The following is a 15,385-nucleotide window of genomic DNA, read 5'->3' as shown; positions in this document are numbered from 1 at the left end:
TAATATGTTTCTTTCTATTAGATGGCCTGCTTTGGTTAAGACTTTATAGTCAATTTTCATTCCATTTTACACAAAGTTAAATGTACTGAGTGTTTTATCCTAAAATATTGCTTGAGGCTAATGGGGAAACTATACACTGAACAATAAACCTAATAAAACAGGCTGGAATTGTAACTATAAACAGCAAAGTGCCTACCGTCGGTGCCTTTGTGTGTGTATCCGCTGGCAGGGGGCATAAGCTGCTGATGACTGCCTGCCTCAGAGTTGCTGTAGCCTTCCTGCGGTTCAGACAATGTTCCTTGGGAAGACAAATAGCTGGGAATGTCTGCAGGCAAATTAAGCTCCTCTGTAAAGAGACATCTGTAACTCTCAAACTCAGGCAGTCGAAGTCAATACACAGAAGACAATTTTATAATGTGTTCCACTCTGACGCTGGCCTGGAAAATGGTGTGGACTTGGAACCCCAACAGTTCTTCATACTTCTCTTAGCATATTATTTTTAAATTAAAGTTCCTCTTAAGGTTTCACTTTAGAAGTATTACTTACTCTGCAGATACAACAGAGTGGTAAAGTATTTGCCTAACATGTATATGCTGTGGGTTCAGTCCCCAGAATCACTAGCAAAGGGTTGAAGGTGAGGGGGTTACCAAAAGAAAAAGAAAAAAACCCAAATATGAAAATCCTATCTAGGGGTTGGGGATTTAGCTCAGCGGTAGAGCGCTTGCCTAGTGAGCGCAAGGCCCTGGGTTCGGTCCCCAGCTCCGGAAAAAAAAGAAAAAAAAAAAAAAAGAAAATCCTATCTAGAGCTACATTTTCACAATCTCTCTACATGGACTCCTTCTCTTGCTGATCCCAGGATGAGGTTTGACTCACAAGGGTTTGACTCTACAGTAAAACTGGTAGAAATGAACTTAGGCTCTAAAGAAAGAAGGTTCAAAAAAAAAAAAAAAAAATACAGCACAGCACAACCCAGCTAGGCATGGCTGACTGAGCCTGTAATCCCAGCACAAAGAGGTAGAAGTAGAGGACGCCGGTTTCTGAGTTCCAGGCTATCCAGGGCTATCCAGGGCTATCCACATAAGCTGGGCATAATGGCACAAACCTTTAACCCCAGCACTTTGGAGGCAGAGGCTGGTGATCTCTGACTTTAAGGCCAACTTCATCTACAGAACAATGTGCCAGGGGTACATAAAGAAACTTTGTCTCAAAAAAACAAACAACAAAAGAACAAAACCAAGAAAATATACCTGTAATATAATTCTAAGAGGTAATTTAGGGGGAAGTATATACAGTATATACAAATTCTTAAAACTATTTCCCCAAATAGGTTCTATTATCTCAAGGAAGCTAGATATTTTGTCAGAAAAACTTCCTAACATCTCTTATCAAGTAACCAATAGCAGTGGTCCAGCTTTTTTTACGTTCTACTAAATCCTGCATTCCTATGGGCATGTCACGTGTCATCTGGGTGCCACCTACCTGTGTTTGTGATACTGTAGTCTTCATCTTTCCTTCTCATGTGGTAAATAACAATGACCCAGATCAAAGAAGTGCCCACAACACAGCAGACCACAACAATGATGACGATGCCAACTGTGGTCCAACCATCATCCTCATGCCCAATGCTATTCTGAGAAGAGTCACAATTGGGGGATGAAATGACATTTAAGTAAATATGTCCCCGTTCTGTGCCAAGAGTGTTAGACATAAGGCAGGTATATTTTCCAGCATCTTCTAGACCAGCATCTACAATGATGAGAAGCTGGTTGGCTGCAGCAAAGAAGTGTCGTTCTGTTACTAGGAGTGGCCCATCATCTTTGGTCCAATTGAGGCGAGGAGCAGGACTCCCTCCAGCGATGCACTGCAATACCGCCGTCTCACCTCGGGTGACAGTCTTGTCCTCCAGAGGTCTAATAAATGAGGGGGTCTCTAATGGGAGAGGGTTAAAAATACTGTTAGGAAATGTATTTCCTAATTCCTATAGAATGAGACTATGAAAAGTATGGTAAGATGTACAGTTTAGTGAGAATTAACAGTTAATGTTTCAGATACACAAAAGACTCAAAACAGAAAAACTCTAAATGTGAACTGGCTGTGGTGATGCAGGGCTGTAAGTCCATCTACTCTACTCCCAAAGCAAAGATTACAAGTTTACAGTCATCTAGGCACCTTAGCAAGTAAGTGAAGTAGAGAGAACAGAAAGCAGGGCAGGGCAGGACACTAGCTCGCACAACACTGGCCTGGTACGCACAAGCCCAGGCTACCAGTGAGTGAGTGCTGGGGACCTCTGCTGTTTCTGAGGCAGGTTCTCAACTACATACCACAAGCTGAACTAGAACCCTGATTCTTCTGCCTCAGCCTCCAAGTTAAGAAACTTAATTTAAGTGTTTTTGGCAGTCAAGTCAGAGTGGCTCACCTGTATGTAACACATGAGTTCTCCAGGCCAATTTGGATTACAGAGTGAGAAAAGACTTTATCTTTAAAAGAGAAAGAGACAGAGACAGAGACTGAGACAGAGGGGTGGGAGAGAAGAAGACAGGAGGAGGAGGAAGAAGATGAAGAGGAGGAGGAGAAGATGAACCCATAAAACTCTGATATCTAAGAAAACAGAGACCTAGACAGCATAATTTGCCTTGGGTTGAGTTACATAAAGAAACATGTTTTAACTAAAATAACAAGGCACACAGCTATAATCCCAGCACTTGGGAAACAGAGAAAGGTGGAGGTGGTTTCAGGTCCAGCCTTTGCTATATGAAACCCTGTCTCAAAAAACAAAAATGAATAAAACAAAATATGAGCCAGGGAAAATTTCCAGGAAAATACTTCTTTTCTCTTCTAACTTCTAGAGACAGATTCTTGCTGTATAGCCCCAGATGACCCAGAACTCACTATTAAACCTGGCCACTCTCAAACTCAGTGTAATCCTCGTGTGTGTGTGCGTGCACATGTGTGTACTGGGATTATAGGAGCATGTCACAATGCCTAGCATGGGAAAAGGCATTGTTAAAGAATATTAAGATTATGTGGAACACACTGAAAAGAAGATAGAAAATCTAACCAGAAGACAAATCATTTTGACACTAAACTTTTTTTAATTAAAGAAAATACAAACTTCCTTAGGTTTTGTATGTAGCTGTAGCAAATGGTTAGGATCCTTCTAGGAAAAGCAGAACTCCCAATGCAAATTTGCTTAATAGTTTAAAAAAAAAAAAGCCACCACATAGGAATTAAAATGTTACAGAGGAAACATGAAAGAATAGGGGATCCGAAGCGTGTGATAAAGATTTATGCCCTGCGAATGTTCCAAGACATATGTCACGTGACACACTAATGCCTTCAGCTGACATACCCTGAGTAAAGACGGAAGTAAGGACAACAATGTGAGCCTGACGGTGGCGGCACACGTCTTTAGTCCCAGCGTCTCTGAGCTCAGGTCAGCCTGGTCTACAGAGTGGATCCCAGGACAGTCAGGGCTACACAGAGAAACCCTGTCTTGGGAGGAAAAACACACAACCAAAACTCTGAATTGTTTTTCTTGCCTTCCCAAGCCATGCGTAGCTCTGAGAGGCTCCAGTAAAGCAGCAGTCCTAACAAAGTAAGCGTACCTAACACCGTGAGGGAGGCGTTTGCCGAGAGGCCTCCTGCTATATTCTGTGCCATGCAGCTGTAGATTCCCATATCTTCTATCTTCACATTGGCAATGAAGAAGACATCGTCCTCGGGCATAACATGCATGCGTCTTTCTCGGGCTGCAGGGAAATCAGTACCACCGTCCTTCTGCCAGGAAATCTGAGGTGTAGGGTGCCCCTCTGCAGCACATTCCAACCTCGCCATGGCACCAGTGCGAATAGTTAGATCCATTGGAGTTTTCAAAAAAGATGGCATCTCTGTTCCAAGAACAGTACAGAGAAAGTAGGCAAAAGGAAAACACACATGCACACAAATCTAGCAGGCAGAATTCTGATGCAAAACGCTCCATTTCTTTGAAAATTCTCTGGACTGACAATTAACACAGCATTTGCAACCATCTTTCCCACCAGTCCTCCAGTGTGTGCAGCACACAATACTTCTAGAATATATGCCATGCCCATTTCACCATGCTGATGGGAAGAAGGAAATCAGAAAGCCAAAAACTCTTTTGAATGCCAGTTTAAAGTTTGGTGTTTAATATTACTCTTTCATTTAGGACAGTCAAGTGATGCCTCCCAATCTAACATCAACAAATGTCAATAGAACTGTTTTGTTTTTTAATATGCTTTTTAAAAACCTCATTTAAGAAACATCAGAGTGGGTTGTAGAGCTGAAGCACTGTCTCAGTGGTTAAGAGGAGGTACTGCTCTTGCAGGACTCATGCTCAATTCCCAGTCCCACATGGCAACTTACAACTCTGCTACTTCAGTCGTGGGAAATTCAATGCCTTCTTTAGGCCTTTGTGGTTACCAGGTATGCATGTGGTGCAGACATAAATGAAGACAAACCACTCATACACATAAAAAAAATAAAATAAAATAAAATCTAAAAAAAAATAAATCTAGAAATGTAAAAAAAAAAAAAAAAAAAAAACCACAGGCACAGGGAACATATACAACGTTCAGTTGAAGCACAGGAGCTACTGAATCTCACAGATAACAGATAAACCAAGCTGCTTTAGAAAAGGTTTTTACAACTACTAGGAGAGCTTTATTTTCAAAATGATTTTGGCTATATCTACAAAGCTTTAGAGAACACTAGATCCAGAGATGCCCTACACACTCTCAAGTACTAGGGACACAGTACAATATTAGAGAAAGGAAATCATAGTTTTCAGAGAATTGTGGTTTTGGAAAGAAACAGAATAAAAAAATGTCTTTTGACAAACAGAGATGGAAGGAAAGTATCTCCTAGGGCAAAGAAGAATGTAGGCTGGGGCGGGGGGTAAGCTATGAGTGCACTCCCTCCATGTGCCACAATCAAGAGACAGTAACACGAAGGGCTCCCTCCAAATGTGCGATATGACCCAATGTTCTTGTCAATTTAGATGTAAACTGAATTATAATTGAGACTTATAATTTAGATGTAAAAAATATTTTAAAGTACTTTTTCCCAACAGTGTAGCCAGACAAGCATGGCAATAATTCTAGAAATATATAAGTTTAAAAAAAAAAAAAGGCATTTTAAAAGTCCACTAGCATAATTCCTTACCATTTACAGTCAATTTGGCTTTCTGAGAATAATTAGAACCAAAGTGATTAGTAACGATGCACTGATATTTCCCTTCATCTGTGAAGTTCACACTGAAGAGGCGCAAGACACTAGTATATTCCAGGGCTTCTCCATCCTGCTGCCGATAACGAACAAAATTCTCAATATCCACATCATACAGGATCTCACTGTCTTTGCGCCATACGGTAGACATGGGTGAATCACTGCTGCTCACTGCAGTGCACGTCAGTGTCACATTAACACCTCTTAATGCAACTGTGTTTTCAGGGTGTGTCCTTATCTGAGGCTTCAGAAAATCATCTAAAGGGAATGAATGCAACAGTGGCCACGTCAGTTACATATTTTAACTCAAATCTAATTTTAAAACAAAGACTGTAACACTGTAATTTTCTTTCTTTTAAGATATATTTATTTATTTAATGTATGTGAGTACACTGTCACTGTCTTCAGACACACCAGAAGAGGGCATCAGATCCCATTACAGATGGTTGTGAGCCACCATGTGGGTCCTGGGAATTGAAATAAGGACCTCTGGAAGAGCAGTCAGTGCTTTTAACTGCCTTGTCATCACTCTAGTCCCAACACTGTACATTTCAGTCACAGGAGCGATGCTAAGGATACTCTAGAGCTAGAGTCTAATCTCTCACTGAAAGTGAGGAAAATGAACTCCAGAAGTCAAATAGCTTGCTCCAAGGTGTCAGGCAGTGACAGAAGGTTGGTTAGAACTCAGGTTCTGGACCTCAGCACCTAGTGCTCTTCCACCATCCCTCAGGACTCTTCTATGTTTACTATGTATTACCAGTGGGTGGGGGTAAGGATGGAGAGTAACCTTATATAAGAATTCCAAGGTAAGTTCTAATGCTATCATCCCATATATATGATATTTATATCCTATAATGCTACATATACAAAATGTTTGTAAGAGCTATTATCCTTTCTATATAACACAGAAAATGGGAATATAAACTTTTTTTTCATGGAGAATACTAATAAACACATGACTTTAAAAGTCCTTTGTACATAGCTTCAACACTAAAATAGTGAGGAATACAAACAGGATTCACACATAGGTGAAATTGGTTTAAGACTGCCTAATACACTATGGATTCATAAATAAAAATGCTATGGATCGAGAGAGGCTGATATAGAATTTATAAACCAGTATCTCCATTTAGTAACATTACTTTGTGCCTTAAAAGGTAACTGGAATAGTATAAAAAATACAGTATAAGACAGAGTGGTAGCACACACCATTAATCTCAGCCCTTGGGATGCAGAGACAGGCAGATCTCTGAGTTCCAGGACAATCTGGTCTGGTCTGCATAGTGAATTTTAAGCCAGCCAGGGCTATTTAGGGAGACCCTGTCTCAAAAACAGACAAGCAAAACATAGTATGCTTTACATAAAACTAGGTAAAAGTCAAAGGGAAAGGTGTGACAATGGAAACAGAATTCAATCCATTGTAAAGAAGATTTAGGTGTAAAAGAAAATCTTCCAAGTTGAGAAAGAAAAGCATAGATTTATTTTTGAAAATAAAAATGTTGGGCTGGAAAGATGGAGAGAAACCCTGTCTCAAAAACAAAACAAAAAGCCAAAACAACAACAACAACAACAACAAAGGGTTATATTTAGGACATGCTGTTTATGACTGTCTCTACTGTCTCAACGATAGGATGATACCACTTTGAGTCTTTTTTTTTTTTTTTTTGATTTTTGGGAAAAGGGTTTCTCTATGTGGCCTTGGTTGTTCTGTAACTTACTTTGTAGACCAAGTTGGCCTCAAACTCAGAGATCCACCTGTCTTTTCCTCCCAAGTGCTGACATTGAAGGCTTGTGCCACCACTGCCTGACAACTTAAAGTCTTAAGAAAGTGTATAAAGGGATTCAAGAGCAGTTAAGAGCACTGGCTGTTCTTGCAAAGGACCCAGGTTCAGTTCCCAGTACACCAGAACTAATAATCTTTTGCAACTCCAGTTTCAAAGACCCTGACACCCTCTTCTGGCCTCCTTGGGCACTGCACAAACACGGTGTATAGACATGCAGGCAGGCAAAACACCTATACACATAAAATTAAAAATTGATCAACCTTAAAGCCTTAAAGAAAGAAATAAAGAAAGAAACAAACAAACAAAGAGAGAGAGAGAGAAAGAGAAAGAGAGGGAGGGGGTGCGGGGGAGGGATTCCATCAAGGTCAGTGAGTTGGCTCAGTGGGTAAAAGAATCTGTCTTAAAGCTGATAACATGAGTGTGCCTCTGGAACCCTCATGATGGAGAGAGAGAACTGGTCATCACAAGTTGTCTGTCCCTTTTCCACAAAACTGCATCCAAAAATGAAACTGGTGATTAGAAACATATATTATTATAGACTTATGATTATAGCATAAACTAATACTATTTCAAGATTTTCCTTGGTTTTCAGAATCTACTAATCTTCACATAAAATAAAATACTGCTATGTATACTAAAGTTAATAGCTCCTCTCAAATTAAAGCCGATGTTCACACTACCACTAAAGATGACCACTCAAAAACAATGAGAAGGCAGCACTGAAAAAATCCTTGTGCTAAGACAAACAAGTAAGAACAAAACACAGTGAGACAAACACCTTTATGAAACACTAAGTCAAAGAACACAGAATGTGGCCTGTATTAAGTAGGCTTGGACAGGACTTGGAGAGCAGCACAAGGCCTTACAGCATGCTAGGTGGAGCCATGGGAGTGTTTTTGTTGATGTTGATGGTGTTTCATCCTCTTTATTTTGTTGTTACAATAGTTAAGAAAATTTTTAAAATTTAAAACAGAAATACAAACCACAGACAAAATCTTTCAGGTCCACATTCAAGATGCTTTGCCCTGCTAACCATTCAGGATGTGCACAGCTTACATTCACAGAATGATGGAAGTTGTTATCCACCAGCCACTGGAGCAACCACTTCACATGACAATCGCAGAGTAAACTGCTTGTGTTCAGAACACTACAGAAGGAAAACAAGGAGAAGAACCTTTCACTTTAGCTTCATTCTAGTTTCTGCAGTAAAATCCTGCTACACATATATGCATTTACTTATCAAAAAAGTTCATCTAATTATAACAAAACAAACAGACTTAGCCTTAATAAAGTCAGCATTATAAAAAAATCAGAAAGACAAAGAGAAGAAAATTATTTTAAATTAAAGACAAGTAGAGCCACTGCAACTGAATGGAGTGCGTGTGTGCTAATTTGTTGAGGGAGGACTGTTTTGAGACACAGTTACTGTACTACCCAGGCTGGCCTCAAACTTGCAATCCGAGATATACACCATGACACCCACTGACAAGTAGCCCTCTGATACATACACACACACACACACACACACACAAGATAGACAAATGCAAATGAACAATTTTAACAGTAACTTTTGTTACTGTTATTCCTATTTAATTTACATACATTAAGACTCTGAGTAACCTTAATTTCTCATGAAAACTATAAAGTTAAAAAAAATTTAGTTGTGGAGCCAGAGAGATGCCTCAGCAGTTAAGAGCACTGCTGCTCTTCCAGAGAACCCAGGTTCAAGTCCCACAATCATCTGAAACTCCAAATCTGGGAGATCTAAGCTTCTTTTTTTTTCCTTCTGAGCACATGACTATTAATTTCCTAGTCTGTCTTTGTAGTTAGGGAGTATCCATGTCCCAGAATTCCCACCACTGAATGTGTGCAGAATAGACTTATGTGCACACTGCACCCAAGCCTGACCTATAAAAATCTCCCCACTCAGGGCTGGAGAAATAGCTCAGAGGTTAGTAGCACTTGTTGCTCTTGCAGAAGACCCAGGCTCAGTTTCCAGCACCCATAAATATGATTGATGGCTCACAACCATCTTGAGTTCCAAGAGTTCCAACATTCTATCACATCTTCTCCTTGAACAGGAGGTATGCATGTGGTGCAAATGTATATGCAGGTAAGTCACCTGTTCACATAAAACAGTAAAAATTTTTACAAGTTTAAAGAATACTTAAGACATTTTAAAACCTTATGCCGTTCCATTCAGGGTATAAATCATCCTTTTGTCTAGTATATCCACACTGCATATGCTGATCACCCATTAATGATTTAATGGCCACACTGATTATTAGATGCATGTTATAGTGTTACAGAGGCTTGGGTTCAAAGAACTCTTCTTTAATTTGTTAAAGTTCCAGCCTACAAGTGATGAAGAACACAAGACGTGGAAGGACAAGTGAACGCTACTGTTCCACCACGGTAATTTTATAGTGTGCGTAGGTTTGGTACTATGCAGTGTCAGCACAGGGACATGTTCCTCAAGGATACGGTGAAACATAGACATTTGTAGAGGAGACTATCAGCTTGGGACCCCTCTGAGGACTTATACACTGGTAAGGGTTACTGGAGATGGGGAGACATTTCCTTCAGTGCTATAGACATGGATAAAGTGCCCATGCTTCTGTAAACAGCCCTAAGGAATTCACTGGGTCACAAAAATAAACAAAAAAAGATATAAAAATAGAAGTGAAGTTACTTGGGAAGATGATTAGTGGAAGTATTAGGGGATGAGAGGATAAATGAGATAGGGAATATATATGATCAAAACACATTACATACATGCATGAAAATGTCCTAATAAAACTTACCATGTGTAATCAATAATATGCTAATTAAAAATTTTAAAAATTATTTTGCCATGACATCTACTCAATCTTAGGGAGGTTACAGAGACACACTGGAGCTATTTGGGTATCGCCAAAGCCCATCTGAGTACAGATAAAATAATACTTCCATCTAGCGTTTTACACACTCACACAATTGCTATTTGGGGTCTATTAAGTCTGGAGAATCTCCAATGATGATAGGTAACCTGGAAGGAGAGCAGCTAAAATAGGATATGGACTGATGTGGGTGGATGGACAAATGCAGAAGGGGAATTCTCAGAGACATATCAAAGACTCAAAGGACAGAGGAAGTGATCTTAAGAAGAACCAGTACAGGGAGACCGTAAGTTCCCCAGAAGAGGACAATAAAATTCCAATAATTAGGAAATGGACAGTTAAGTGGACAGAGTCAGCAGAACATGTGATTGCCAGGGTTTCCAGTGCAGGCAGAGAAGTTCCTGGAGGACAACAGGGTCTTATCAGAGGGCAAAGAATACACCAGGGAGGCAGGAAAAACTCAGGAAAGAGGTCCAGGAAGGCCTCAGGCAAGCAGGTATGAAGTGTAGCAAGCACTGTGCTCCAGCTCAGAAACTGCACTCAGAATCTCAAGAATCAACATCTCTCCCCACCAGCTCAGCGGATGTTTGTCCAGAGCAATGGCTCACCACTCTGACTCACCATTGGATCCCCGATCAATCATTCAGGAATGAAGACAAAGGCTTCAAAGGTGTATATTTGGGAGTCCTGGGTGAGAGGCCCAGGGGTCCAATGATGAATCTGATCCTATCCATGCCACAACACCATAACCGTTAAAGGAAAAGTTATTCAATGACACTTGCTAAAGCATGGTAAGGCAGAGTGTGTTCAAGACCATCTCCCAGGCACAGAGATCACTGCAATGAAATTCTGTAACAGAGGAAAGAAGCTGGCTCAACTCCAGTTACAGGCAACAGCAAACAGGAGTTTTTAGCCAATGATAAAGAGGGGTAAGAATCAGCAGGTGGCTTCAGAACTGAGGAGGGCTCCAGCTAAAACAACCTATTAAGACTCTGGCTAAAGGCAGGCCAGAGTGGTCAGACATGACCTGGGGGAACGGTACAGAAGGAAAAATGGGATCAGTTATTTAGGGTGTCTAGGGATACCCAGATATGTGCACGGGAGGATCCTTGCTAAACTTTTAGGTTCAGAAAGGTTTCAGACAAAACTAACTTTAAAAAATAGTAGATGGGCTAGAGTATAGTGGCACTTAGGAGGCAGGAGGCAGATATCTTTAAGTTCAAGGTCAGCCTGGTCTATATCAAGACCCTGTCCAAAAAAAAGTACTCAGATAAGCCTAGAAGAGTCAGGAGCCTATCTGAAATTTGTTTAAATACTTGTTAATTGTTCATCTCCCTAGTCAATCTCTACATTGAAACTATACTGTCTACTACCCAAAAATATACATTGAACTAGGTTCTCATAACAGTTAAAACTTTCTTGCTAACCCTCGGATTATACTGATAGAAAAACGATAAACTGATTTATAGTTAAATTGAATTCTTATGAATTAGCTATCCCTAGAAGTAAGTCCAAATGTTTTACAAGGTCCCTCTAATTTTTGTAACATGAAAAAAAGCAATTAATGATTATTTTTCAAACATTTCGAGGCAAGGTTTTACATAGTCCAGGATGATCTCAAACTTGACAGGTGGTTGGGGATGACTTGAAACAAATTATCTCATTATTGTCACATGACCCTAGGGAACCACTACTCCCATTCTGAGAAGAAACACTGAATCTCCAGCTAAGCAATCTGCCTATGTGACAAGTTATAAGAAATGGAGCAAGGCTCTGAACACAAACCTAAAGACACATTTTTTTTTTTTTTTTTTTTTTTTTTTTTTCTTTTTTTTTTTTTTTTCCGGGTGGGGGACCTTTTTTGGGCCGCTCTACCACTGAGCGCTAAATCCCCAACCAACCCCTAAAGAAACATTTCTAACACATCTCTACCTGTAGTAAGAAACATCAGTACTTCAAGATAACTTTTAAATTTTTTTTTTTTTTTTTTTTTAGGTCAATGTTTCTTGTTTTAGGAACAACTAAACGCACTCTACCACTGAGCCAAATCCCCAACCCCCAACTTTTAAATTTTTATTTACCATATATGTGTGTAAATGTGCTGGGAGGCCGGGGTAGGCATTCATACATGCCATACCTTTTTTTTTTTTTTTTTTTAGATAGGGTCTCTCTATATGATCCTGGCTATCCTGAACTCACTATGCAGAGCCGCCTGACCTTGAAATCAGAGATCCGCCTGCCTCTGCCTCCCAAGTACTTGGATTAAAGGTGTGCACCATTACACCTGGTTATGTGCCATGCCCTTACGTGGAGGTCAGAGGACAACTTGTAGGAGTCAGACTGTGAGGCTTGATGGCAGGTACCACTGTCTACTGAACCATGTCACTGGCCCAAAACTAAGACTTTTAAAAACTATACAAAGATGTCATAATATCAAATTATAAAAATTTCTCAAAGCTTACTCTTCATTTTTATCACTGTCTTGTCATGAACTGATTCTACTGCATGTCCTTTGAGTAGGCCCTAGCTGAGGCATTTTAAATAAACTGATTTTTCCAACACCAGTTTAAATTAGTAAGAATTCCCAGGTTAACTTCCTTCATTCAGAAAACTCTCTAAATCAATAAAACCAATTTGAGGAGTCCGGAGAGATGGCTTAGCAGTTAAGAACTCTTACAGAGGACCTGGACTTGTGGTCCAGCACCCCCAGTGCAGCTCACAAGCATTTGTAACTCCAGTTCCAGAGGATCTGATGCCTTCTTCTGATCTCCTTGAACTCACACATGAATACATGGAGTATACTTACATAAACTAAGGCTCATACTCATACAACAATTTTTTAAAAGCAATTTTAAAAAATTATATAGGAAGTACTGGAGAAATGGCTCAGCAGTTAAAAGCATTTCTTTTTCAGAGGATCTGGGTTCAGTTTCCAGCACCCACATGTCAGCTCACAACTGTCTACAACACCAATTACAGAGGGTCTGACACTCTTTTCTGGCCTCCAGAGGTACCAGGCACGCACATGGTACAGAGACATACATGTAGGCAAAACACACATCCATATTTTTTAAATTATATGGGGGGGAAAAGTATAAAACATTACCTTTTTTCTACCGCAATATTTAAATTTTCTGAACATCTTAGTAGTTTAAACACATTAAAATTACTAACACAAAATCGTAGATCAATTTCACAAAGAACAAAATCAGCTGTTACCCACCCTAACCCCATCATAGGGTAAGAACTGGAGACACACGTTTCAGACAGTCTAGAAAGTAAAATCCGGGGCTGGAGAGATGGCTCAGCGGTTAAGAGCACCCAACTGCTCTTCCAGAGGTCATGAGTTCAATTCCCAGCAACCACATGGTGGCTCACAACCATCTGTAATGGAATCCGATGCCCTCTTCTGGTGTGTCTGAAGACAGCTACAGTGTACTTATATATAATAAATAAATAAATCTAAAAAAAAAAAAAGAAAGTAAAATCCACACTGGAGCCCAGGAGTGGTGCTAAGGTTTCCTACGTGTGAACACAGGCAGCACTCACGTGGTCGCACACTGACTGGACAATGCTGGATTATCTCTGAATGACAGCATACTGAAACGACTCAGTGCTAACACTGTTCTATCTCTTGCCTAATCCCATGCTTCTGAAGCATCTGAGGCACCTTCATCACTTTATAGACAATAAAGGGCTGGAGAGATGGTTCACTGGTCAAGAACATTGTCTGACCTTCCCAAAACAGTCAGTTTAAGTCCCATCCCCCACATGGCGGTTTTCAATCATCCATAACTCCAGTTCCGGAGAATCTAATGATCCCCTCTGGCCTCTGTGAGCACCAGGCACACAAATAGTGTAATTTATATACAATGAGACTAACAAAAGAGAAAAAATTACTTACAGTTCCTTTAAGTGAGTCTGAGAAAAAGCATTTTCTTGGATAGACATTATAGCATTGTTATTCAAATCTCTGAAATCAAGAGAAATGCAACATCAGTAACCATTTCTGCAATGAAGTTACATAAATGCTTAAATGCTCATTAACACCTACTGACATACAGTCTCAGTACGCAACCCTGGCTGGCCTTAAACTTGCTATGTAGAGCAGGCTATCCTCAAACTCACAAAGATTTGCCTGCCACTGCCTCCTAAGGACTGGGATTAAAGGCAGGCACCACCACACCAGCACGAAGATTATACAGTGAGTAAATATATATGAAATACTTACAGATACTCAAGGGATTCAAGGCCAACGAACGCTTTCTGTGTAACTGACTTAATCCGGTTTCCTTGCAAGATTCTGAAATAAAATTAAAATCATTAAATATTTATCTATATGACGTATAATTGTGTTAAATGCTTGCAGCATTATGGTATTATGCACATTTAAAAATTATTTTTTAGTTATGTGTCTGTATGTATATGTTGGGGGGAGAAGTATGTATGTACATGTTCAGTGCTGTGCCTGCAGAAGGCGGAAGAGACTATCAGATGCCCTGAGTGGAGGTTATGAGTGCTTATTGAGTCTCCTAATGTTGGTGCTAAGAACCAAACTCAGGCCCTCTGGAAGAGCAGCACACATTCTTAACCGCAGAGCCATCCCTTTAGCCACTTTAATGGCTTTACTGAGATACAACTAAGGGAAAAATTATACACGCTGGCTTAATGAAAGCAAGCATTTTTAAGACAGTTATGAACTTAATAATTAATACAAAGCACAACATGAAAGCATCTACTGAGACCTCAGAGCTCAACGGACATCCTCTGAACATTCATCCTAACCACTAAAAGACTGGAGGCTTGCCTATGCCAAGTAGGTTAAATCCTCCACTTCTCTTTTTTTTCTTTTAAATTTTTATTTTAGGGTTGGGAATTTAGCTCAGTGGTAGAGCGCTTGCCTAGCAAGCACAAGGCCCTGGGTTCTGTCCCCAGCTCCAAAAAAAAAAAGAAAAAAAAATTTTATTTTAATTTTCACACATTACACATTTGATCATACTATTTCCTCTCCCTCATTTCCTCACAGTTCTCCATTTCTCTCTTTAATAAAAGATGGTCAGATTAAAGATGTTCAGACAAGTATGAATCTTTTGAGAAATCTCTCTCATCGGAGATCTCAAATGTTTCATGGGAGAATGTTTTTCCTGTTAGACTGGCTCCCCAGATAGCTCCCATGATTGATTGTACTACTCACTCTACTATGTCTTCTTGGAGCACTGCTCTTACTTGAATGGAAACTCTAGTCAGTAACTTATTTATCCCACAAGACTGAGAATAGAAACTTGTAGAATCACTATGGAAATCAGTATGGAGGTTCCTCCAAAACCTGAAAATAGAACTACCATATGGTCCAGCCACGCCACTGGTAGATATATACCTAAGGCCATATGCCACAGGGACACGTGCATCACCATGCTGCACTTCTCCCAACAGCCAAGAAACGGGACCAGCCTAGATGTTCATTCTAACAGACAAAGG

The 15,385-nt window shown here is 40.0% G+C and overlaps 1 protein-coding gene across 2 annotated transcripts in view; it reads right to left on the bottom strand.

The window, feature by feature from the left end:
• Lrig2 (leucine rich repeats and immunoglobulin like domains 2) overlaps positions 1–15,385 on the bottom strand; it is a 57,883-nt gene that overhangs the window by 7,447 nt on the left and 35,051 nt on the right. The window contains exons 10-16 of one of the 2 annotated variants that reach the window (XM_032897582.1): positions 14,139–14,210; positions 13,812–13,880; positions 8,012–8,175; positions 5,182–5,502; positions 3,606–3,887; positions 1,480–1,929; positions 197–346 (exon numbers count right to left, since the gene is read on the bottom strand). In XM_032897582.1, the coding sequence (XP_032753473.1) occupies positions 197–346; positions 1,480–1,929; positions 3,606–3,887; positions 5,182–5,502; positions 8,012–8,175; positions 13,812–13,880; positions 14,139–14,210 (1,508 nt within the window). The remainder of the gene's footprint in view (positions 1–196; positions 347–1,479; positions 1,930–3,605; positions 3,888–5,181; positions 5,503–8,011; positions 8,176–13,811; positions 13,881–14,138; positions 14,211–15,385) is intronic. The other variant, XM_032897583.1, reaches the window with a different exon arrangement.

Source organism: Rattus rattus, chromosome 3 (assembly GCF_011064425.1).
Source record: "Rattus rattus isolate New Zealand chromosome 3, Rrattus_CSIRO_v1, whole genome shotgun sequence".
NCBI classification, from domain to species: Eukaryota; Metazoa; Chordata; class Mammalia; order Rodentia; family Muridae; genus Rattus; species Rattus rattus.
The sequence above is the reverse complement of the archived record's forward strand: the minus strand, read 5'-3'. Positions and strand labels throughout refer to the sequence as shown.